The following is a 27,129-nucleotide window of genomic DNA, read 5'->3' on the forward strand; positions in this document are numbered from 1 at the left end:
CAAGTATAAATGTCCAAATGGGCAGTCATAATCTGAAATGTGCAAATACATGTGTACACACGCACACGCACACGCGCGGGCATATAAACAGCCAGATAGGCAGACAGACAGAGAAACACACTTAAGCATTTGCAGACTTGAGCTAACACAAATACAAGAATATTACACAAACAAACAAGCACAACAAATAGACGCACGTCCCACACGTTTGCGCTGCGCTTTTGCCCTCTGTCCTTGTTCATGTCCTCTATAATGATTTACAGGTCATTCATCATATCAACACGCAGCGAGAAATTTATTTGCCGCAGCCGCAGCCTAAACACAAACCAAAGGCAATAAGTGCAAACGGCAATAACAATGCTGCCAGCAAATTAGAGAGCACTAGCATATACGCGCTTTAACTCACTCTTTCTCTCACTCTCTGTCTCGCTCTGTATTGCTGCTATAAAATGTTGCAGGGGCATAAATGTTTAGCAACATGCTGACAGCTATTTATTACTGACTTCTCTCAACAGGTTGTGCAAATGTTGCTATGCCTGCGTCTGTGTCTGTGTTGATGTTGCCTTGCTCATGGCTATTCCGCCTTGGCATTCGCGGCAGAGATTTTGTAGTCACAATGTAAAGCGGACAGTCGTCGGCTGAACTCGTAGCACGAAAGTTCACGCGTAAGCACGAGCTCCTCTAACGGTAAAAAGCCCTGCGATTGTGTTTCAATGTTGCTGTAGTACTACTGTACCTAAGCCGTAACTCTGTCGGAAGGCAGAGTTAAACAAAACAAAAGACTTCAGCAAGCAAATTTAAAAAAAAAATTTGTAAAATCTAAAAAAAAAAAATATTCAATTAAATTTAGTTTATTTTAATCTGTGTTTAATGCAGTGATATGTGTTAAGTGTTTAATGTCAAACATGAAAAATGTTAAATTAAATATAAGTATAAGCCAAATGTTATTAAATAAAGTGTAATACAATTTTTTCACTAACCTCTTTCAAACTTATTGTTGAGTAAATGCAATTTAAATGCTAAATGTGATCAAATACTTATAAAGTTTAAAGTTGTGTGTGTAAAATTTAAACATAACTTAATTAAAGAGCAAAAATTAAATGAAATTGAAAGAATAATCCTTAAAATAATTCAAATAGTTAATGGAAGAATCTAATTACAATTTTTGGTGAAAAACCCAGTAAGAAACATTGATTTTGATAATTTCTACAAACGCCCCAGCTCAACTCAAATATACGAAAAGCTTAACATTTTTTGTACAAGTTTACGCTGCGTATACGAAATATTTATAATTGATAGCATTCAAATTCAAAATGAAAACCAGTGCAACGCTTCACAAAAGCGCCATTAGTTTTTTCGGTGCATCTCTTGCAACTTACTGTTCGCCACGCCCAACCACTCGGATTGTTAAAAAATACATGAAAGACGATTTAACTTGCACCCGGAACGTTCTCATTTAATCCTGAAACTATAAGCAAAAAAGTTAAGACCAAAGCGGGTAATTATATCCTGCAAATTGGCATGTGCTTGTGCTCCTCCTGCATCGCCTGCTGTTGCTGCTATTGGTGCTGTGCTCCTGTGCTCCAACGGTCCGGTCTTCGCGTTCACCCATAGAGAGTGTTCTATGGAATTACTGTGAAATAAATTGGCGTGAACCGCGCGTGTTTATTACGCAACCAACGATTAACGGCTGCCCTAGCACGGCCCGAATTGCGTAAAGTGTCGACCATCCGCCCACCCATTGGATGCAATTATGTCGGAAATTGTGGATACGGAACTGCTAGTGAACTGCACAATTCTCGCCGTGCGTCGCTTCGAGCTGAACACCATTGTGAACACGACGCTATTGAATACCCTTAACCGCACCGAGGTGGTCAGCCTGTTGTCCGGCATCATCGAGAACCGAGATAATCTCGATAGCATCAATGAGGCAAAGTGAGTTGAAAAAGCACAGCGCTACCACCACAAGATAACCCGGTTCTCCGGGCAAAAATTTCATTCACTTTTATGTCATTTCCTGACTTTTCATTACGTTTGCCCACCGTTGCAGTGAAATGCTGTACTGCAGTTGATTAGAAGAGGAAATTACAAGATATCCAAATTTAAGGATAAGTGGGCTTTATGTCCGCGAATGTCGCTCAGCGGGATTTTAACAACATCTACAGATCATTCTAAGGATAATCGTTTTCATATCAAGATTAGGTGTACTTTTTTTTTTGGTTATGTCAGTCTATCCTTTTCTACTAACGAGTCTCCATCAAATAATTTGAATAATCTATGTTCTATGTATGTGTTGACTATTAGATGTATAATAAAATTCGCATTTTATTCAGTTATTGGAGATTGCATACAATTTGCATTAAATAATACTCCTCAAATATTCAATATCTCTCTTATACAACTATTTTTGCTCCCAAATCACTGTCTAATATACCTAATATTGTACATAGCCGTTACATACCCAAAAACTGCTATTAACAGTCCACGAGTTATGTTAACGCACATGTCGCTCTAGGATTATTTAAAGATAAAAATAAAAACGAAAGCCCTTTATATACTATATGCCTGTCTCATAATAAACTAAAATTTAGCCCACAAAAATTCTCTGAAAGGAATTCCACTTAGTTTTTATATTAATTTTGTAATCAATCTCAAGAAGTAACAAAATAGTAGTTCACACATTTTTGTTTACAAAACTTCTTCCACAAGAATTCCAGCTAAGATTTTGCTATTTTTTTAATAAATGGGAAATATAGAGTTAACAAAACTGTAGCCTAAAGATTTATTTAAAAACTGACTCAAACAAGAATTCCAGTTAAGATTTGGCTGTTTTATCAATCAATTGATTGTAAATATAGTCAATTTTTTTGCATGTCCGTTCCTTCTGTTAATCAATGCCATTTTGTCTAGTTGAAATAATAAATTAAATTTAATAGTCCAGAATATATGCCAGCTCATAAATAACTACAGCAATTCGAAGCGCCCTTCATTGAACGAGAGAACTTTGCGGCATATTTCAATTGTGTGATAAACCAATTTCAAATGCCTTGTTAATTATTTTCTGGCTAACTAACACTCGTAATACCTATAAATGGAGATTTAATACGCGCCATGGGAAAACGCTAACTGAAATTAATGTGCGGCGTTAAAGCGCTTAATTGTGAAATACTTTAGTCAATGATTTCATTATGCTAACTACGTGGATTAAGGGAGTTAGACAGAGCTCTTGGAAATTGACCGTACCATTCGGAGTAATTGGAATTCCAGCCTGTTTTGCGAGTGAATTTTAAGCCCAAACTATAGCAGCTCTTAAATTCAGGGAAATGCAATGCAATGATAATTAAATTTCAACTCTGTCTGACACCTACTTAAAGATAATAACAGTCAAATGCCGGAGGAAAATTGTTGAAACTATAGAGCTCTGAACTAAACAAGCAATTAATTGAATTAAATGTGTTTTCAATTCAAAATCTTAAAGTTTTAAATTGTTGAAAAGCCAAATAGTCCATTTTTATATCACGAATGCAAAGGGTAAATATATATATGCATAAAAAATCGAAGTTAAATTATTATGATTGAAAATATTTTAAGGAAAAATGTTATGTACAGAATTTCTTTTGATTCACTGAGTATTTTTTTATTTTTTGGTAAAAAATGTCACAAAACAACATTTAGAATGTATGTGTATTCGAGGGGACGGAACAGACCGTAAAGAACTTCACACAAGCAAACATATCTAACATGTGCTGAAAAGCGCAAACAAAGTGACAATAGAAAGCTTTTGATGTGAAGCTGAAGGAATACAAATACAGTACATGTGCAAGTGATTGGAATAAAAACCATGCTGGACTCAAGCTGAGGCCAGTGTGAAAAGAAAGTACATACGAATGTTGACAGAAACGAAAAGCTATCTATCGACTTTGTCAAGATTAAATTCGCTGCGAAAAATCCTCATAAAATTGAATCTATTGAAATTGTATTAAATTTCAGCTTAAATATCAATGTGGGTTTAATTTTTGATAAAGAAATTTGAACTAGAAATTTTGCGTCTCATTTAAATAATTAGTTCGTTTTTACATTGTCTTTGGCTATACAATTTGTGGCTAAAATCATTTATTATTGTCATTTACATTTACATTATTATATGAGAATATATAAATCGTTTATCAATCCATTCAATTATATTTATGTGTCTTTGAATATCCAGTAGGTCCTATTCTCTATTCAATTGCGCAATAAATGTAATTGCAATTAACAACACGTCACAATTTCCCACACTAAATCTTTTCAAAGTGCAAATAACAAAATAACTTTTACCATTTAGTTTCACTTTTTAGCAATTAAATGCCTCAAAACAAAACATCGCAGCACGTTTTGTGTAACTTTTTCGATTATGCTCTTTGCATTCTGTTGGCGAACAACTCAATTAAAAAGCTTGGATGTTTCCCTTGCAAGTGCTTGACTAAAAGATACTCCACGGACTAGCCGAAAGTTAGCCAATACTAATAGTACAGTAATAAAATCTGTATCTGAAATAAACGGTCTCAAGGTTCAGACAAACGGATGGAGACGACTAGAATGATTCGGTTCTTGATATTTAAAAAAATTTATCAACTTTATGCTACCTTACGCATAACTGAATCACACCCCAGCTTTCCACTCAATGGACACAGGGTATACAAATTTAGAACTTGTTTTCGCAGCAAAACAAGTTGATAATTGTATTTGGCTTCAATTCGTTAGTTAAACGCTATATTGATGGTTAAAAAGCAATTAAATAAGCCTTTAATGTTTCAAATCCGGTTTAGCCTTAAGATAATTACATTTAAATTGCATATTTGCACTTGCCCGGAAACTGTTTTATTTAATATGATTTAATTTTCGATTAGGCTCTGCAATTTACATAGGCAATAGCCATAAATAAGCCGAATTAGTTTTAGTTCAAGAGATAATGTAACAGCTTAACACTTTTTTTTTACCTATTAAATGTTTAAGGGTATATACTAGCATTAATAAAAAATAATTTATATGATGAGATCGACGCGTTCATACATATGGACTGACAGACGGACATGGCTAGATCGACTCGGCTATTGATGCTGACCAAGAATATATGTATATACTTCCTACTGCCTGTTGCCTGTAGCTGCACAAAACGATTTTGACCTTTTTACCAATTTTCTATTGATTTTTGTATGGCATATACCAAACAAATTTTATTTTTCTACATCTCCTATTTATTAGCTTGATTTACCTGGGAGCTGACCTGTCCAATCTGGCTGTTTGATCTGTTGAACTGATATTTCTAATTAGATTTTATTGGGCGTTCACCAATATTGGTATCAACACCTAACATTGCGTCATTGTACCTTTATTACCTTGTTCGGGCAACTGTCATTAAGTAAGCACTGGGCCAGAAACCCATTACTGCTTGCTGAAATAATTATTTGGTTTGCATGAAATGAGCTGAATGTTTGCATAAAAATGAATACAATTCGTAAATGCGAACCATTCTGGTTTGTCTAATGGATATTGTTATTGATGTTGTGTACTTCAGCTGTTAAAACAACAGAAATTGTTGTTCTACTCGTACGATTCTGGAATAGTGTTTAGAGCAGTTCCTAGGATCTATATAGACGAGTTATTTGGCTGGTGCTGCTTTCATTTGCCAAACATATTTCTTTATGATACCCTTTTTACCAAATTATTTAGTGTACAACACAATTGGGGCGTGTCCAACAAAGGTGCACGCAACTGGGAGTAAATAAAAGCGGCGGCTTTTCGGCATACGGAAATTCGCAAATTGCTTTTTAGATGTCACATAGCTGGACAGAAGCGAGCAGTGACAAATAATTAAATTCAGAGCAAAATTCTATGCGACAAATCCCCAACAGAACTTTGACAAACAGTCCAGTTAACGACAACAACAACAACAACAACAAAAACGACAACAAAAACGACAACAACTAGCAAATGTCCAGCGGAAAACTTTCATCGAAATATGCGCAGGTAGTCCCCGACCCGCCTAAACCAAAAAAAAACAACACATTTTTGGGATTTATTTTGGCCAGCTTTGCAGCTTGGCTGTGTGCAAAGTAAATTGGCGTTCTTTATGCGGACTAGTCAGCTTTGCTCTGCTCCAGGTGAGATGTGTGAATGCGTCTGCGTGACACCAGCCACGCCTCGTCCCGTCCCGCACGCCTTGACCGGTTGTCCGAGTTAAGCTCATTATGAGGCCTGTGGCATGCGGCTTAGTCGCAATCAACGCAAATGCCTGGCCCTTCGAGCAACAACCTGCCCCTGGCACGTTTCTGACACTCCTGGGCTGCGTTTTTATGTGTATGTGAATGTCTGTCTGAAGTAAACTTATGAGAGGCGCCTCGCTTGAGTGCCGACCACGGTGCGTATACGTATTTATGCAGCACGCGAAAGGCCGGGCCAGGCCAGGCGGTAAGTGCACATTCTGCAAGTGTCTTGGGTTTAAAGCTGGTAAAAAACATTTTGTTTTGGCATTTTTATGCTTATGACTTTCGATACGCTTATTGATTTTGATGCGACTCGAATGACAAGGACGAGATGGTACGCACACACACACACACAGACATTCCATTTTGGCCATTGGGCGGCTTTGGTATTTTTATGGCCGGGTCTCAAATCCAATCACAATTTATATGTGCGCATAAAAATAATTTAAAGTACTTCAAGCAGAACACACTCGCAGCAAAAGCCAAACGAAACGAAACTGTTTGGCTTAGTCCTGGACAACATAACAAAGCGTTCCGGCCAAAAGGGCAACAAAAGATAACTCGTTTGGCCCAATGCTTTCTATGTGTGTGTGTGTGTGTGTGTGTGTGTGTGCGCGTGTGCTCTCAGACAAATGTGAAGCTTACAAAAAATGCCAAAAATGGTTACGCTGAATGCGGCTTGAAAAATACTCGCAATTATGCTGCTCACTTTCGTGCTACCCACTTCAAGTGGCCGCCCGCTTGGCCCTTTCCAAAAATTTGCATATGACAAATTTTTCAATTAAGTATTTATTTTTTGCGTTTCACATTGACTGCAAAATGTTTTCTGTTTTATGGCCCTCCGTTGAGCGGGCAGCAGTCACATAACTGCGATGGGCGTGGACAAAAGGGGCGAACAGGTGGACAAATACATTTTACGACTTACAACTTAGGGTATACCCCCTATATAAGAGATTTTTTCTTTAATCGAATCAGACTCGTTCCCTATGAAAATATTGAATACAATAAATATAGGCTTAATGCCTAGGTTTGGAATTCAATTAGATACTTATAAAACTACATATTGCTATTGTAAAATATACAATTCTTTTTATTATCACCTTATTTGGAGTTAAGCTGAAGCCTTTATTCAAATTTATCTTTATGTTTATATTAACTTGAGAGAAATGTAGACTATAAATTATGCTATTTGAATTTTTATATATTTATACATTAAAGGATCTACTCATTAAACGGACTAGCGTCTGGGTTCGGACGCTGTCTACCATAAGCATAACTATTGCGATGTCTTCACTAAAGTCCGTAGTAACCACAGCTTTTAAAAAAAATTCAGTTAATGGTTGGCAACTGAGTAGCAATGCCCTATTATTCTTTTAATTAAATTGCGAAAATCCTCTGTGTACACATTAGTGAGCACTTAGTGCGAACAATATTCAGAATTTGGTCGTTTTCCAGGCATTGTTCAGTTGCTGCTCGAAACTTCCGATAGCGTTCCCCAAATGCGGCCTGATAATGGGAGATGCAAAAACAATGAACTATAACACAATCTCTACCCATAAATCCAAATTGAAATGGGCAGATTTGCATTCAACCAAGGGTGGGGGGGTAGGGGGAGCGGGTCTAACTGCGTACGTGCCCTGAAATTTGTGTCTGTGGACCCAGCACACAAACATTACATATATACGCATGTAAGTAAAGGGTCATAGTTTCTGTGTTCGGCTGTCGATAATAATGAGGCTGATGATGCGACTGAGTGGTCATGATTTCCACAACGGAGCTCGTCCTTGGCCATTTGTCATTTGTCAAGGGGTGATGGGCGGTTGAGGGCGGCGGGTTGTGTGGCATTATCGGATTGCGATACCATTAGAAGGATTTCAGTGAAATGGATTTCTAAAATTTATTGTTTTGTTTTTGAGAATTGCCAATAAGCTGGGCAAATATTTCGACATCAATTTAAACTGAAGCGCAATCCAAAGTTAATTGTCCAACTTATGGGTACTCTTATATAGTTCTCACAGAAAGATAAGAGGCAATATATTAATCCTTTTTAGTAGCTCTACTTAGCGCTCTTAGTCTTCGAAAAGTTGAATTGATTCTAGATTGTGACTCAAAAACTTGGGCTTGTGCTTCAAATGCACGCTGGCTAATGAACTTTTCAAGAACGTGACTCTGTGCATCATAAGCTGTCGCCCTTACCTTAGAAACAGCCACAACTTTTCCAGTTGCCATTTGCAACTTTCTGCTTGCACCTGTGCAGCTCACCTTGGCTGGAAAATGCAGCTGCGGTCGCGGCAACAGTAACTGCGGCCGTAACTGTGACTGGCACAAATGCGGCTAGCCACAAACCTCTCATGAAATATGCACGCGAAAATAGTAAATACCAGCAGTCCCATACAAAATGCGCCAGCAAATAACCAGCAATAACTTTGTCTGAACTCGTAAATACACATATATGACATATATCTCAAAATTGCCAACTAACTAACTCTTGCGGGCCGACAGCTATGAGCTGTCATTTTCATAAAGGTTGTCGCGCGCGACAGTTTGGGCGCTGCAGAGAAACTATTTAATTGAATAATTCGTGCCATTTAATGGAGGTAATTTGTTGTCGGTAGCCCTCGTGCTTACCTTCACTATAAGCGTGTGCATAATATATATTTATATTAATTCATCATACAAATGTGTGGCAAATTGCCGAGGGGTGAACTATGATTGATGTTAATTTCCTTAAGGCCGCAATTTACTTCAAGCGCTCAAATGTAGGCAACATTATTTTAACTGAGCGCTAATAGCGCCATTTTGAAGGTGCTTATTTGGAAAATTGCTACTGCTATCGATTTACAGAACAATTAAGAGTTCTCAGTGCTTTGATAACTAAATTGCTTTATGATATAACATGGCGTGTATGACATTTTAATGGGCATCGCTTTTAATGCACTTCAATTTACATACGAAATTGACCAAACATTTCAAAGTACACAGCTACGACATTTTTCAACGGCATTTATATTGAGTTTTTTCTTCTGCTTCATGCGAAATCGAGTTTAACTAGAATTAAAGAAAATAAAATAAAATATTATTCTGATACAAGTGAATGTTTAAATCAACCATGGCCAGCTTATGGGACGCGCCTGCACTGACGTCACATTTTAGTCTGTGTGCAGAAATATTCAATTTACGGAAAAAATCAAAATCCGCAGAGTGCACTGTGCAAAAAACGAAGTGTAAATATTAGTCAACCGTTGCTTCACACACGCGACTGTTCAACTTCCCTTCTGAGTGAGAAAACAAATTTGTTTATTCCAATTGATTGTTGATAATAATTAAAATGTGAACACTTTACTTGCTCACTCGGAACTGCTCTACATGCTGAACACATGCCTGATTCGAAGAAATAAAAAGAGAAAACTGTTCAGCTTAATATTTTCAGAAGAGGAAACTACCGTATATCTTAAAATGCGTCAAATATTTTAATTGATTTTTTTGGAAATCGTTTTAATAAACAAAAGCGCTTCTAATAGTCTGTCTAAAGTCGAAAAATATGCGGGAATATTGGTAGAACCCATCTCTGGACCAATTCATCATTCGAAGCAGATAAGAATTGTGGAAGACTTTACAGTTATTATACCGAATTGCAAATCAGACACAGCGTAGTTCTTTTTACATACAGAACTGAACTCTCTCGTACACAATAATGTTATATAGCGTAATAATGTTAATGTTCATGTTAAAGTGTGTGAATGACAATGTTATATGGGGCTCAGTGATGTATGAATGTATATCTATGTTGCTATGTGTGTTTATCCTGCTACAGAATTTAAAACTCTTTTTTTGGGAAACAGATAGTTAAGTGGAGATCATATATTTGCAATATTTAAAGGTCTGTATCATGTCGTCTAACTTTTTCAATTTATTCAAGTCTGTTGCTGGCAAACAACCATTTTATTTTTTTTTGCTTAGAAATGCAATTGCTCTGCAATCAGTGCAGATATATGCTTGGAACTTTCTAAAATATGAAATGCATTCGATGCGCTTGCCAAATCTGCTCCACAATAGTTTTCCCGCAGTTGTATTTTTCTAGTCTTTGGCGCTGCTGCTAAAATTTGCATAAACAGCAAAATTGCGTGCCAAGTTAAAAGCTGTCGATGTCAAATTTACTTCAGTTCAAGACTTTCGCAGCATTTGTGCGCGCTGCTTTGACTGCGCGAATTTCGCTTGAGAAATGCGAATGTAAAAGAAAGCATATATAAAATAAAAGAAATTTTAATGGAAATGACCTTTTCACTAGCAAGTCTATAGGAAAAAAGAAAAAAAAAAAGAAAATGTGTTGTGCAAACGAAAATAATTAGCAAGCGTTTGACCTGGCCAAGGTAGGTTATATTTATTATGTCAGCAATTATTTTGCTATCGTGAAATTAAATTTTGTTTTAAATTAATAAGAAATTTATATAAATCCTGCCAGGATAGCAACAAAGAGGCTTACTTCGCCCATCTGGTTGTTAGCAGCACTCAAACCTAGACACGAGTTTTTTGTTCAAAACTTATGGCTTTTAAGTTTTTTGTTTATTATTTCTTTCTGACTGTCAAAACAAACAGCAATTACCATAATTACACGCGGCTGAAAATGGTGTGTGGAGTGTATTTGTTTGGCTTAGCGATGGCTGCGCTTCGCATTTGTGCAACTCGGTACGACGGATACCCGAACCGAAAATCAAAATTTATTGATTTTAACACAATTTTGTCAAATGTTTATATTTGTATTAAACAAATTTTTAAACTATCTGGTATTTCTCATCCCTTAAAACTACATTCTTGATACAGGTACCGTGTGGAAATGTGTGGAATGTCCTTAAAGCACGCAGCGGCATGAAAAATCTACTATTAAACAATTTATCCTCTTTAAATCGTAGGAGCTGAAATTTTGACTGTAGTAACCTTATTTTCCATTTCCTTTAAAAATGTCTGTATACAACTTTTTGCTTACAATCTTTTTTTTTTTTTTTATTTACGATCTATCTCTTCGATAATAAGTAAATTGTGTGGTGTGGATATTTACATGTGGTTTTTGCGTGTATTGGCACTGGTATTTTAGACGATCATGTTCAATGATCTTAGTGAAAAGTTATTTGAAAGGCGTTTCACATTTCTTGGGGTTGGGTTGAATGGGGGTAAAATGAATACCATTTTATATACCATTGTTAGGTATATAAAGTCAGAGCCGGGTAACGCAGGGTAATACCAACTAGTATTTTATTCAATTTTGTCAGTTGAGCTATGTCCGTGTGGTTTTGCTGGGCAGGCACGCGCGGAAAAAAATACTTTGACATCAGCAGATCGTGTCTGTTCGTGTCACGAAATGAAATACGACACGCGGCCAACTCTAATTGGGGTGTCGCTTTACATTTTGCTGCGCAAAAGTAGGCAACACAAATTGCATGTCACTCGTGAGCAGAGAATAACAAAGCTCTTCCGTTTCCTTATCCCTTTGAGAGCATTATTGCATTGACAGCTAAGCGCAGTTATATTTGCTGTTGCTTGGCAGCAGCCGCTGCATGCAATTATGCAAATTAAAGTCAAATACATTTTTAATTTACATTGCAATAATATATTCATTAGGCGCAATTTGGCACGCATACATTTTATCAAACATTATATATTGACTGTTTAACAAATTAACTGCATTTGCAATAGCTTTACATAATTCCATAAAATAGCGAAGAATTGTAATTCGCGTGTGCTTTAAATGTTAGTGCCGTTTATTTTGACTCTTAGCCCCCGAGGCACGGACGAAAAAACAAACAAGCAGATAAATTGTTTGTTTAGACCACACAACTACTAGTTTGTTTTATCCTCGCCAAAGTCGTAGACGTATCGCAGCTACGTTAATTCTCTGCTATTGTTACAAATGAGCCAAGGAACGTGAACAGGACTTGAACATACACATCCTGTGCGATAATCAAATCGATATTGTGTTTGCCCCAACTAATTGAGTAAATTACTAGTATGTGCGGACTGGTAAACATATAATTAAGTAAGAAATTTCTATATCGTTTTCAAACACCATTGAATTAGTTAAAAGAAGCTGATATTACGAGTGGAAGTCTCAAGCATTTCGATGGAAATGTAATCGGTTTCATTTGTTGTACTTTCATGAACGTTTTGATTTTCTCTTGAAGAAAATTAAAGCAGTTGCTGTGCAGACAATTTATTAGTTTTTAGCTAGTACATTTTCTCGAACTATGTATTTTCAAGAAATCGATTCTTTAAGAATTTAGTTTTATATATCAAATATTTGCTTTTACCAAGCTTTTAAGTTAGACAACTTAAGTAAAACATTTCAGGTTGTAAGCTTGCAGGTGTCAATATTATCGCAAGAGGGAAGAATCCTCAATTTATCAATTCTCATATTTCTCAATTTCCATTTAGAGTTGTGAGCCTTTTATTGCTCGCAAAAGGCACAAAGATAATTTCTCGGCATGAGTTTTTCCTTTACCCCAAAAAACAGAAGACATGGGTTATAATTCCGGCTAAAACCCAATCATTTAAATGCAGCCAAACTTATTTTTGAATTTTCTATTTTAAATATATTCAAGAATAGACATTTAATATTAATTATGAGCAACCTTCAAATCTGACAAAAGGATTAGCATCAAAGGGGAAATGCAGTAAAAAATAATAGCAAAGTCTGAGCTCTGCTTATTTGAAAGGATTTTTTATCAAAGGTTTCAAGTAAATAGAAAAAATAGAATTTAAAACTAAACATTAGCCCTTACTTAAATAGCTGAAGTAGTTTCAAAAGCAAACAGCACGAAAACACGCAAAGGCATTTATTTTAAATAAAAAAAAGCATTTAATTAGCTTGAAGGTTAATGATCAAATCCTCATTTAAATTTCTCATTAAGCCCAATTAGAAAATTGATTTAAAATTATTTATGATGACCTTTAAGCACACAAAACCCAAACAGCGAACATTTTATAAGTATAGTAAAGTGTGTGGGTTAACTCGATGGATGAACGCAAAGCAAATAAATAACATATATATATATATATATATATATATTCAAAAATAGATTGATTGGTAATAAAAGCTTATATATAATGTAGTAGGAAGTGTGTGGGGGGCTTGTAGATTGACTTAGCTTGTCCTTCTGATCAAGAATATATATACTTAATATATTTTTATGCGAGTGTCAACCTGAGTGTTTAGGAAGGAAGATGTTAGTAGAGAAAATGTATTCTTAATAAAAAAATTAGGAATAATCTTAGCCAAATATAATTATTAATAATAAATAAAAAATTACAAAAAAATGGGAGAAAAGCGTTTTAAAAAAGATTTATACAGGCAGATAGAGATGCACAATAATATTTATAGAAGAAATTATATTGATCTACACATTGCTGGTCAGTGAGTTTCCAAAAATATCCTGAAAGGAAAGATTTTATTAGGGGTAAGGAAAGTTAAGAGGAGAAGACGTGGTACAAGCTATTGTAATTCATTCATAAGACACAAAAATAGTTTTGAATACCGTAAGATAATTATCGATAATTCTTGGTAGGTGTGAAGGGAATAGATGATCTAAAAGAAAAGACATTTAATTTAGATATCCCGATAATACCGAGGATAGTTAACGGTGGAAGATTAAAAAGAAAGGACCAGCTGAAGAACGATGGGGTTCCAGTTTGAACCTCGTAGGGCTAAGAGTAGAAATTGCTTCCATTCTGGCTACCTTATTTGTAAGACACTTTCAAGCTGGATGAAGGAACAGGCACTTTCTGTTGCCAGATGCCTTATTTACTTTTTTTTTAACGCATCCATGTTGCTTAAGAGTTTTATACTTCGAATAATGTTGGCTGCGTTTCCAGGATAATGTATCTCGGGGCAACTGAGACGAAAAGATATAACGAAGAATTGATTGCATGTTGCACTCTGATAAGCAGCGGTTTGTGTAGCAACAATGTGGCAGTTGCCTAATTAATGAGCTAGACTTACCATTGGCCACTAATCAGAATGCCAGTCAACCAGCCAGTTGAAGAGCACTTCAGCTCGACTTCGAGCGCCCACTAATTACCTCAAGTCACGTACATATATGCTTATCAGTGTGAAACCAATGCAGCCTCAGGTGGATTCTGTGTTTACCTCGACGTCGTTTTCCCAGGACTGTTGCTCATTTCCACTGGCAAAACGGATGCAGCTCTAATGAAATCACTTAAAACTACAGATTTGATTTTCTACGCTACTGCGATTTCCCATCATCATCATCATCAGCAGTTTCCTTTATCCAATTTGCTCTCATCTTGAGCTTCATTGATTTTCTATTGTCCAAGCTGAAAAGGTGAAAAGTTAAGGGCCAAAAAAATCAAGCCAAAGCTTGTGCACACAAAAATCAAATTAATTTTCACAGTTCATTTATATATGTTTATATCTATATTGTACTTGAGCTTAGTTTTTTTTTAAGTTTAATTTATCCCCTTGTGTATATAAAAGATTCTCTGGAGTTTCTTGCGGAACATATATATATATATATATATCTGATATGATTACTTTCTACTTGATTTTGCTAGCTTTGTCTATCTAGAGTTGGTAGCAAAGCCTGGTGATAATAGAACCTGCTCGCTTTTTGTACTGTTGTTCTGGGTCGTTATGACCAAGCTTAAAGTTTAATTTGTCTAAGCTTAATGCAGCTTGAACTTCCTCATAACAATTTAAAAATTGACCTAGCGATTTGGTTCTGGTGAGTGCAGGTCACACCACAGAAAACAACAAAAATGCTGGTTGACACAGAAATCCTTTGGATACACGTGTTTGACTCGTATTCAATATATGCACATGTGTGTTTGGTATGCAGTTTTATTGAACCCACTGTTGCGGAAATTTATTTGTATTATGCTGAGCACACGCAGTCATGCTCAAAGGATTTGTGCTAGCTCGTGTTTGCAATTGCTGTGCATATTGAAAGACTTGCATTTGTTTATGTCTATGGTATATATTAAACTCGCTTTCTCACTCTATCTTTATAACTCTTCCGCTCTCTCTCTCCCCCTCTCTCTCTCTCTCTCTTTTTGCACAGGGACTTCCTTACTGAATGCCTGTTTCCATCACCCACGCGTCCGTATGAGTTGCCGTGGGAACAGAAAACGATTTGGGCCATTGTATTTGGCCTGATGATGTTCGTGGCCATTGCGGGCAACGGAATTGTTCTCTGGATTGTCACAGGTAAGCACTTGATAGCTAAACAGGCTTAAGATTGTTTTATATAATAGTTAAAAAGGGAAGTAGAACTTAAGCGCCACTTTAAAGCGTATTTTCGACATAAATCGCGCATACGCCACGCGGTCGCGATTTTGTTTGTTCGCTTGGCTGCATCGATTGCTGGCATTGTTTTCAAGAACGGGTTGCTGCTCATATCCGGTGAATTTCTCTTTGTTGTCACGTCTCACACATTTTGGCCACTTCTCGTTCTGTTTGCAGGACATCGCAGCATGCGCACGGTCACAAATTATTTCCTGCTGAACCTGAGCATCGCTGACCTGCTAATGTCCACCTTGAATTGTGTCTTCAACTTTATATTCATGGTGAATTCGGATTGGCCATTTGGCTCGATTTATTGCACCATCAACAATTTTGTGGCCAACGTAACGGTTTCAACATCTGTCTTCACCCTCGTTGCCATCTCCTTTGACAGGTGAGTGCTGAGTGTTTGCTATAATCTTCATTGCATCTATATCCGCTTCCGCATCCGTTCGTGCATCCGTTTTCTATCTTTGCAGATATATTGCCATAGTACATCCTCTAAAGCGGCGCACGTCGCGTCGCAAAGTGCGATTCATTCTGGTACTGATCTGGGCACTGAGCTGTGTCCTCTCCGCGCCCTGCCTGCTCTACTCCAGCATCATGACAAAGCAGTAAGTGAAGTGCTTCCACAATATATATATATATACATATGACCTTGCCGGCCCCACAAAGTCAGCGGCGGCAAGCAACAGCAGCAGGGGCAACAACCGCCGCATATTTTGTTTATTTTCCGCTTTTTCCACCTACCAACCGAGTAATAAACATAAAGAACTTTGTAAGACGAAAGCACAAGATACTTTTCACGTAGATACTTTCTCACACGAGCGCACCACCTGCAGCGCAGTCGCCCGCTGTGTACCCTGCCCCACATGTACGAGTATTCTCATCGATTCGCTGATGGCCCCCATCCGCAACATGTTGTATGCCCCGCCAGACCTACATATTAGGCAGCATTATGCAAAGGCGTCGATCTAGGCACCTGAAGCTAAACAGGCCAAGTAACTTAACTTTCATTTGAATTTTACGCAAATTTGCTCACTTCAATGAACCAAATGGCACATTCACTTAATAGAATTGAAGCATTTTTTATTATTTAGCCTGCTCGACTGACTGGCTGACTGACTGAGTGACTGGCTGACAGCCTGGTTGGCTCTTGACATAAAACGTTGCCCAGGGTAATAGACTACGGCTCTAATAAACGCAAGTTCATATATCGAAATATTTATAACATTATGGGAGGCTAATCTGTACCTAAGTGGAGATACAAGGCAGAACAGGCAAAGTTAAATAAAGCACTTTCCTCAAGAGTTGCGTTATAAACACGGCTAACCTTTGGATTTATAGCAGCTTGTGGGTCGTAAGCCTATAGACGATAAACGTAAAGGTGAATGAAAATGGCAACAGAAAAGGTTTACCAATAAACTTTGTGACTAGTTTAGCTATTTTTACACAGAGAACTGCAGCTGAGTTTCAGATTGAGCAGGCATATGATTGGAATTTAATGTAATGTGCACATATTTATAATATAACAACTTTTTGAGAGAACGGTAATACGATACGTTATTTCTAAGATCTGTAAAATATGCTAAAAAAATAGTTACACAACACAAGTTAAGAATGATGATAACTAATTATTGAAAAGAATATTTAGATATATTAATGTAATTAACACTAGGAATGGATCTCAGTGAGATCCAGATGAAGAAGGCTTAAATATCATATTTTTTATTACTATCCCTTAGTTGAGAAGAAATATGACTAGCAGATATAGGTTAGTCATATATAACGCTTAAGATGCAGATAAACAAATCATATTTCAACAAATTCATCTAATTGCTTTCGTTTAATTCGCATTCAACTGAAATGGTTTTAAATACAAGTCTAGTTGAATACCCCAAAGAATTCACTAGATCTGCCATCTGTTAATGCAGGTGACAGGCAGCCGGCGGAACAATTTAAGTGCTCGAGTTGGCCGACAGTTGGGCCAAGTAATTACCTGACTGCCAGTTGCATTGTTAATGGTTCCCGAATTGGTTGTTAACAAATTGTCACCGATGGGGACAACTCTTTTAAGTGCGCACGCCACGACGCATAAAAGCTGCGATAATTTTCCAAATTAGGTTTTCATTTTGCCATCAAAATGGGCATGAATAAATTCGATGTTAAAATGCTGTAAAAAACTCCTTTCAACATGTTGCTTTCCGTCTGGACGCTTCTCGTTTAACTTTGAGGCGTGATAATATTTAAGGGGCACTTTGGTGTAGGTTCGCTTTCCGTAATTAAATATTGTTGAAAGTGTTCGGCAGGCGCCACAAAAGCGGCAGAAGCACCTTTATACATTATATAAATTTCACTTAGGCGTGGCAAAAGTTTTGTTTACCGTAAAATTTAAAACAATTTACGCCAGCGAAGATAACGTTAGATGATTTATAATTACTTGACAGTTATTACAACGGAAAATCGCGTACAGTTTGCTTCATGATGTGGCCCGATGGACGTTATCCAACATCGATGACAGACTATGTGTAAGTATTCGAATTGTGTTTACCAGCACTGAATAATTAACTGAAAGTGTTTACCCATTGCCAGCTATAATGTGACCATATTGGTATTAACCTACGGCATACCCATGATTGTAATGCTCATATGCTACTCGCTTATGGGTCGAGTACTCTGGGGCAGTCGCTCAATTGGGGAGAACACGGACCGCCAGATGGAATCGATGAAATCGAAGCGAAAAGTGGTTCGCATGTTTATAGCGATTGTTCTCATCTTCGCCATTTGCTGGCTGCCCTATCATCTGTTCTTCATCTATGCCTATCACAACAATCAGGTGGCATCCACAAAGTACGTGCAGCACATGTATCTGGGCTTCTACTGGCTGGCCATGTCCAATGCAATGGTCAATCCCATCATTTATTACTGGATGAACAAGAGGTGAGATATAATGGGGGGCTATACAAAAAACTAAATCGTCTTTGAATCCGTTTATGAGAAATTAAAACTTTGCAAAACAACACAAAAAGCGGAAAGTTCTGAAAAGCTAATCAAGTATGAATGAAGAATGAATGAAAGTCCTTTGTAGTAACAACTGATGAAAAACAGCGATTGAAATGTAGTAAATAAAATAAAACCAAGCAAAAACAGAAAAGAACGAAAAGCCGAAGATTTAATACCCAGGTGGATATGGGCCTTAGAAATTCTGATACTTGTCAGATATATTTAATGAGAAAGGTGAAGGTCGCAATTGCTAAGTTAGACCGAATCTTCCTTAAGAGTTGAAAATAATGTCGAGTTCGGTTAAGATATTTAAAAAAACAAAAATTTTGCTTATACAAGAACTTAATTTTGTATCAATATGATATCTATACATGATATAGAGGTCCGAGCTGGCCGATTCCTACAGACGAAAAGACTATATCGATAATTTGGAAATTATATTCTTTATAGGATCGTTACAATGAAATAATTATTTTTAACTTATTTGTATTTCCTTTTATAGATTTCGCATGTACTTCCAACGGATAATTTTCTGCTGTTGCTTGGGGCTGACGCGCTATAGATTCGACTCGCCAAAGAGCAGGATGGCCAACAAGAACAGCTCGAATCGCCATACAAGAGGTACGTACGAAGGGACACTGTAAGTATCTCTATCATGTGATTTTCCCAATCGGAATGTGCAGCCGAAACCAAAAGCCAGTGGAAGCGTAGCACAATGGAAACACAAATCCAGCAGATGCCCAAAACGTCGTCCCGCGAGAGAGATGCGGGTGTCCAGGGCCACACGGCCGTCGCGTGCATCATGGAGAGACCCATAGATGACAATAGCTCCCCCATTTGCTTGTCCATTAAAAACAGTAACGGCGAGCGGCAGCGCGTAAAAATTAAATACATTTCCTGCGATGAGGATAACAATCCCATCGAGGAGCAGTCCGAAAACAATAGCAGTCACGAATCCAATCACAGTCACGGTCACGGCCACGGTCACAGTTTCGGCCGCAGCAAGAATGCGACGGCAATTCAACAACTGTGATGGGAAAGTTCTTAAACGGTTTCGTTTTTAAAAGCGGCAATCAAAAGGAAGGGAATTCCATTGTAAATACGAAACACGAATTTGTGGCTGTCAGCAGCAGAAAACTAATACGCAAATAATTTTAAAATTATAAAAATTTTAGTGTTAAATGCAATACTTTTCCATGCATTCCTATATGTACTTAAATATGTGTAACATTAAATAAATAATATCATCGAAGACAGCTGTATGTTTTAAATATTGTATAAATATACCCTACAATTTGTATTTGTGTATCCCAATGCTTGCATGAAAATGTATTTAATGTTCAAATAAGCTAATTACAATTTTACATTTATTTACATTTCATGCAAATCTGATAATAATTTAGAGAGAACACAAATTATAAATATCTAAATTTCTATTTAGTTGATTGTGCTTTTAGCTGTATTCAAGTTTTTGTTCAGCTCAAAAATATGCAACGTAATGCGAAAATGTTAAATATTTTACTAATGAGTTTGACATTTGATTTATTTGGTCCGAGCGCAAATTTCGGTCAATAGCGCTGACATTTATTGATCTACGCATATAGACATATGTAATTTGTGTAAATTGTAAATAAATTGTAAAAAAAAAACTTTGTGAAATTTTAAATAATTGTCAAATTTTTGCTGTTGCTTTTGGCAGTAATTGGCAGTCGAAAAATCAAGAAAATAAAAATAAATGGAAAATTCAATTGAAAGGTGCGTTTCGACCTTTGACTTTTACTTCAATTTTAGCTGGCATTTTGGGATTCGTCTTTCCAACTTGTGCTACCATCGCGACCCTGGCTTACCTGTTTAAAAAAGAAAAAAAGAAACTGAATGGCAGACGGTATAATGAACCCCTTTGAACTCAAACTCCTGCGCTGGCTTGTTTACTTTGTAGATTGTGTTGCATTCGACTGATTCCAGAAAAGCCAAACATCTGGCAAAGTCGAGTCGGTGAGTTATATTTATAAATTTTTTATTAACAGTGCTACTTAACTTGTCGACTTAATAATTCAAAGCAGTAAAATAATATTAAATTAAATACACAATTTTCGTAAATAACAAGTTTTTCACACTATTCGGAAAATCCACACCTCCTTGGGTGAAGTTTAGGGCTCAAATTCGTTTCCAGGGATAAACATTTATTAAAGACGTGCTGCACATTTTTCGCGCAATCCACGCAAAAATTTGGAGTTTCGTTCGATACGACTGCAAACCTGTTTTTCAAAGTTCTTAATAAAAAGTTTGTAGCAAAAAAACTTGGGCCAAGCCAGGCCGAAAAATTAATATATATTTTTTTAATTAACCTGTTCTTTTCCCTGGTTAGACGGGACACAAACCCGAAAAAAAATAATCATATCTAAAGCTGAAGCTAAAAAAAATCGCAATAATACATAATTTAGTAGTTTGCTGTAAGCAATCACTCGCAGGCTCTTAACATATTTTAGGTTGCCTAGACAAACGCCTAATATATGCATGGATTCTCTTTCATTTGTATGAAAATTTGTGCAAATGTTGTCCACGCTTCAGAGCATTAATTCCCATTAATTCGCTTGCCTGGTTAAGAATAGCTTGCGTGTATTCGACAGTGCTTTCTACAACACTTAAAAATAAGTTGTGCAAAAGCCTATTTATTTTTGTTTGTCGGTTATGTATTAAATGTATTCAATTCATTTTTCTATAAAGTGTCATTCATTCAGCTATTCAAAGTGTATACGTTAGCATTTGGAGTGCATTTTAAGGAATACCAATGGCATTTACCTGCATAGTTCTTAAAAAAAGATCAAAAGAATTTCGAGGAAATGTATCTTTAACTACATGTGTTACGAATGAAGTATATATAAAAGAGAAAGAAAGATAAACTATAAATTCAGAGGTTTTCTATAATTCAAACACAATTTAAACAGCAAGAATTTATCCTATATAATCCTACAACAAAAGGAAAGCTTATGTTCTAACAATCAAGATGAACAATTTCTTTGAATCTGATAAGACTAATATTTTAGCAATAATATTGTAATATAATAAAGAAAATGTTATATATTCTCCCCACAACATTTATTTCCGTTATGTGAACATTAATTTTCCAAGAAAAACTTCTTTGTCTCGGTTTATACTATGCAGGAGTAACAAGAACTGTTGTGTCAATTGTTGGGACTGCAGAGCTAAAGGATGGAATGGAATTGAATTAGAGAGGCATATGTGGGCAGGAATACTAATTGATTTTAAGTAATCACTAGCAAAGATTTCTTTTCCGTGAAAGCTCGCGCAAATACTTTTCGCAGAGCTGCGACACAAGTAATAAATTCTTCGAGTAATAAATCCTTACAAGCATGCATAAATAATCAAATTTAATTACAATATATTGCAATGCTCTAAGCAATTTGAAAACTGTGGCAAACATTTCCATTGGCTTTTCAACAATTTTCTTGTCCCAGCAGCATTAATGCGCCAATTTGCTTGTTGTGATAACTTAAGGATAAACCCTATTTACTGCTATATGCTGTTTTTTTTTTTTTCAGCCTACAACACAATTAGCCTAATAGGATTTAATGGGTTTTTATAGGAGAAAAGCAGAGAGAGTAAGTGCGTGTGTGAATAAGCCCAGCAAGGACATGGAAAAGATTCCATTGAAATATCGTCAAATGGTATGAAAGCATAAAATAACAATTTGCATAATAAGATGATTTTTCGGCTAGCGGTTTGCTAATACCCTGTCGCCGTATCGAGTTTTTTGCACTCGCTTAAGGTCATTGTCATGACAGCAAAAGCCTTCATGTTCAGCTGAAAAGAATCCCTTTATGCCACTGTACGACTACCGCATGGATATCACATGCTTTTGCTTGTCAAGTTGCCCCCAGCAACAGACATCCACATTCAACAGTCGACAAATGTTTGCGGCATTCCAAGGGAGGGGTGAGGGGTGAGGGGCGTCTCAGTTTGCGCCCACCAAGATGTAACTGCTTGTAGTCACATTAAATAGCAATCAATTCGCCAATGATATGCACAACATATGTTGGTAAGTAGTCCATAAAAAAACAAGAGACAAGAAAACCCGACTAAGATATATACCGAACGCAGCGTCGAGCTGCCTATACAAGCATCTTCTATACATATACATGGCGCTTCTTCTTCATTCAGCTACATTGTATTTGACAGTCTTTAATAATTAGCTTCGGTTTTTTCGGTGAGATCCTTAATAAATTTTCAGGTCACAATTATGGCACCCAACTTTATTTATGTACCAAAAAGAAAGACTCAATCTTCAAAAAAAGCGTTTTTTAAATTTAAGGCGAAGGTGGAGGGCGGGCTCTCTAAGGTGTAATATATTTTTAATGTGTGTATACTATATGAGAGCCAGCATACAAAGTTCGATGTATCTAGCTCTAATAGTCTTCGAGTTATAAGTAGAAAAACATGTCTCGATATCAATATTTTTCGATTTTACGAAATAACATGATAAACTGGTTATACGTATGGTACAAAAGATGCTATATCTTTTCTAATTTAAAGTCTTTAGCTTTCGACAAACGGAGACACGGGCAGACTGATAGACATACGGGCCGACAGACAGAAGGCGGACACGGCTGATCAAGAATGTGTATACTTTATGAGTGCGGAAATGCTTTTTTTTTGCCTGTTACATACATTTGCACAAAACCAAAATACCCATTTTGCCTATTTTCAATGGGTGTAAGAAAATAAATGCTTTAATTTCAATAAACGCGCAAAAAGTTGCCCAACTAATTGGCAAATCTAAAGAAACGATTATGTTACTCAACAACTAATCTGATATTCTGCGAAATTGCTTTTGAATTATTCTGTAACAATGGAAACTTTTGACAAGCGAGAGAAATTGTCCTTCGGTGTATGGGCGATTTAATCTTCTTGATGAATTAATAAATTTAATTGAAACAATAGCAGATGCATGTTACAGTACTTTACGTAAGATGTAAGTAATTAATTTCCATATAAAATTTATGTTATTCATGTTAGTTATTGAGAATCTCGATACTCAGCAATTTTAGCCGAACTTGAAAATGTGTTTATCATGGATTGGGTTTCTTTACAAAGTTTGCAGGCAACAATTTTATTGTTGAACTTGTCGTTTTCACGACTAATTAATTACAGGTACATTTTTGATGAAGAGTAATCAAATATATAACTCTTGAAAGAAAACGCCTAACACTTTTATCCCTAAATTAAGGTTGAATATTAACTCTAAATTAAATGTCTTTGTATAAGCAAGGGACTTGAAAATTTAAAGCTAATATTAAAATATCCGACAAATTGCGGAAGGGTTTATTGGGGCCACATGCCGACCGATTTAAATAGGTCGTGTACTCGAGGCATTTAAACAAGGCGCTAATTTGACATCACATTAAGAGAAAGGGTCATCAGTTTGACAAAGGTCGAGCATGTTGTAAAATATGTGTATGTAATTCAATATATTTTCGGCCGAAATTATTTTTGTTTCTCTCTTATACCGATACAAATGTCATGTCACTGTCAAATGCAAAAGCTATTCCAAATTGTGTTTTTCGTATGAAATTCTTATATCAAATTCAATTTCGCATTTTACTGCAGATATTACAAATGCTATTTTTATCCTATACTTATAAAGAACGGTTAAAAAGGGTATTATGAGGTTTTGGAAGGCATAACTGACCCCAATAAATATTTAAGTATATAGATTCTTGATGAACATCAACAGTTGATTCGAACTAGCCATGCCTAGCCATCTATCTAGATCATATATAGGCATAAACAGGAAAGCATGAATTTATGATTCGGCAATTTGGGGTTGGATACAGGGTAGCTCCTAGTTAACTCTTGGTTAGACTGCTGCACAGGAAACTTAAATGGAATGTGGAGTCAATCACAAAAAAGAAAAAAAAACAACAAGTACGCATAGCAGACAGCATGAAGAACAAATAGAAAATCTGACAAGGAATGTTGTAGGGATGGCCTACAATTCAAAATGGAATACATGTATGTGTAACGAATTGACAGGCATAGAACTTGGATACGAGTATATTTGCAGAAATACTTAACAGTTTATTGAATACACAAATACTAATTAGCAAGTCGCAAAACGAAGTCGATACACGAGACTAAAAATGCATCGTTTTAGGCTAAGCATTATCAATCAAATCACATATTTCTGTTTGGTTAATTTACCCTTAAACCTTTGATATAGCAATGATATAGAATATATCATATTAGTTATTCTACCTTATTCCACATTTGAAGTCTGAGCTTTGTGTTTTTCTTTTTTTTTTTTGACAATATACTTTGCTTCCTTTTCGATGAAAGTAAAATAGAATGGCGTCTTAGTTTGCTTAGTTGAATCAGAGTAGTCTGTTTTATAGTTATCAAAGAGTCAGTTATTAGAACACAATTTTATGAACAAATATCGTTCAGTCCAAGATTTTACCTGCTCCTAACATATATTTCGTTTAAAATAAAAATTTCTTTCAAAATGATTGGAGTACTTGTAAATAAAACATCCCTTGGCGTTGTGGCTGGTTTGGCCAGTGCCGCATTCCTCGGGTATTGCGTCTATTTCGATAGCAAGCGACGCAACCATCCCGAATTCAAGAAGAATCTCTACGAACGCCGTCGCCGCAACCGGAAATCCGATGAGAACGAGGGCGTGCCCATTCTAACTGATCAGCGATCGATCGAACGGTATTTCATGCAGGAAATCCATAAGGGCGAACTGCTGATCACCGAGGGTAACTTTGAGCGCGGCGTTGATCACTTGGTGAATGCGATTGTTGTGTGCAACAAGCCTGGGAAATTGCTCAGTGTCCTGCAGTCGACGCTGCCAGTCGAGGTGTTTTCTTTACTCGTATACAAGTTAAATAACTACAATATTAACGCCCAACGACCGCCAAGTACGACCGACAATTTAATCACTGGACTCGTTGCTGACGACGGCAGCGTCGAATAAGCCATCGAAATCGTCAACTCAATAAAGCCAAATTCCTATTTGTTGTTTCAAGATTCAAGTTAATCCGTTCAAAAAATAATATATGTGCATGTGTAAACGAACTTAAAATTGATTAATGAACTTTTAATTATTCAAACAACTTACTTATTTCTAATAATTCTTTCTGGTTTATATAATTACGAACATAATTTTAATATTCCATTTTTAAGTCTAGGTAACTTTTGTTCAAGTCCTTAGCATACTTTTCAGCGCATCACTTTTAATTACTGAAATAACTTACTTATTTCTTATAATTCTTTCTGGTTTATATAATTACGAATCGTAACTGCAATCAATATATATTAATATTAAATGTTATACAATATTCCGTTTTTAAGTCCAAGTTGCTAACTTTTGCTCAAGTCCTTAGCATACTTTTTAGCGCATCGCTTTTAATTACTGAAATAACTTACTAATTTCTTTTAATGCTTTCTGGGTTATATAACTACGAATCGTAACTACAATCAAAATAATATTTTTAAATGAAATGTTTTACAATATTCCATGTTTAAGTCCAGGTAACTTTTGCTCAAGTCCTTAGCATACTTTTTAGCGCATCAGAATTTAACCTAACTTTTTGTGTGCGTGCTTGTCTCGCAGACAAACAACAACTTTATTGGCAAACAGAATCATGACTAGTATACTCAGATACCCTGTCTCCAGGTCGAAATAGGTAAGCAATATTTCTGCCTAATGGGTTATATTATAGTAAAAACCAAAACAAAATTGAACTGCTTTCGAAATATGTAGGTTAAATTTCATATTTATTGGGTGTAGTTCTCACAACTTTTTATTTAGATATCGATTTTTATCGATTAGCCGAAATATATCGAATCTCGCTGTTGATGCCTATAGAGAATATATACTTTTACTAGCGGGTATAACCCGGCCTTGCCCGTGGCAAGCTTTGAAAATGATTTTGAAACAAATCGGACACAACTTAAAATTCACCAAAAAAATCATTGAAGTGCATTTTCCACCGAAGAAGTTAAGATTTTGCGAAAAATGTGAAACACGTCTCAAATGATTTTTCTTATAGATCTCTGGAAATGAATTTGAGCGCGAAACGTCACCCACCAAATCTTTGACCTCCATTTCCTCCAAGGAGGAATGGATTTTCCTAAAAGTCTGAAACACCCCTCAAATGAATTTGAGCAAAGATCTTTGAAAATAAGTTTAAGGCCGATCGGATGGTAAGCAAAAAAGTTACATACAAACGTTTTTCGCGATTTTTCCAGACTTGCGGGTGGAATTTCCCGAAACCCCGTCTTAACGTGCACCTACATTACTTAAGGCAACTACAGTGAAAAGTTCAGCTTCCTAGCTCTTACGGCTTGGGCTGTGCGTTGATCACCAATCAGTCAGTCGGTCAGTCAGGACAAACAGTTTTATATATAGAGATAACGCCCGTTAAAAAGCCTGCAAAAATTTATAATATCCCATTTCTTATCTACTTTACAGGGTGTGGGGAAAAAATTGTAAAAACTTTTTCCACGATAATTGACATTATAGCTACGCAAATGATAAATGAGAAAATAGCACTGGACTCGGAATAC

The 27,129-nt window shown here is 36.3% G+C and overlaps 2 protein-coding genes across 2 annotated transcripts; both read left to right on the forward strand.

The window, feature by feature from the left end:
- The first annotated feature begins 1,498 nt into the window (after window positions 1–1,498).
- Window positions 1,499–19,725, forward strand: TkR86C (Tachykinin-like receptor at 86C). The gene is made up of 8 exons (XM_064691802.1): window positions 1,499–1,935; window positions 15,314–15,459; window positions 15,715–15,928; window positions 16,014–16,148; window positions 17,982–18,062; window positions 18,127–18,474; window positions 19,040–19,158; window positions 19,221–19,725. The coding sequence occupies exons 1-8, from the start codon at window positions 1,754–1,756 to the stop codon at window positions 19,568–19,570; spliced, it is 1,575 nt and encodes a 524-aa protein (XP_064547872.1). The 5' UTR covers window positions 1,499–1,753; the 3' UTR covers window positions 19,571–19,725.
- A 5,246-nt stretch (window positions 19,726–24,971) lies between these two features.
- On the forward strand, window positions 24,972–25,673 carry tomboy20. Its single transcript, XM_064691387.1, has one exon. The coding sequence runs from the start codon at window positions 25,061–25,063 to the stop codon at window positions 25,532–25,534; it is 474 nt and encodes a 157-aa protein (XP_064547457.1). The 5' UTR covers window positions 24,972–25,060; the 3' UTR covers window positions 25,535–25,673.
- Window positions 25,674–27,129: the final 1,456 nt, after the last annotated feature.

This window comes from Drosophila montana, unplaced genomic scaffold, assembly GCF_035044405.1.
Source record: "Drosophila montana isolate Dmon_TW-CO22-7 unplaced genomic scaffold, ASM3504440v1 contig_1505_1, whole genome shotgun sequence".
Taxonomy (NCBI): domain Eukaryota; kingdom Metazoa; phylum Arthropoda; class Insecta; order Diptera; family Drosophilidae; genus Drosophila; species Drosophila montana.

Excerpts from the sequence above, each read along its gene's own strand:
- tomboy20 (XM_064691387.1), top strand. The coding sequence starts at position 25,061 with ATGATTGGAGTACTTGTAAATAAAACATCCCTTGGCGTTGTGGCTGGT.
- TkR86C (XM_064691802.1), top strand. The coding sequence starts at position 1,754 with ATGTCGGAAATTGTGGATACGGAACTGCTAGTGAACTGCACAATTCTC. Across the intron at positions 15,460-15,714 it reads TGTTCTCTGGATTGTCACAG|GACATCGCAGCATGCGCACG; the intron begins GTAAGCACTTGA and ends TTCTGTTTGCAG. Across the intron at positions 18,475-19,039 it reads TATTACTGGATGAACAAGAG|ATTTCGCATGTACTTCCAAC; the intron begins GTGAGATATAAT and ends TTCCTTTTATAG.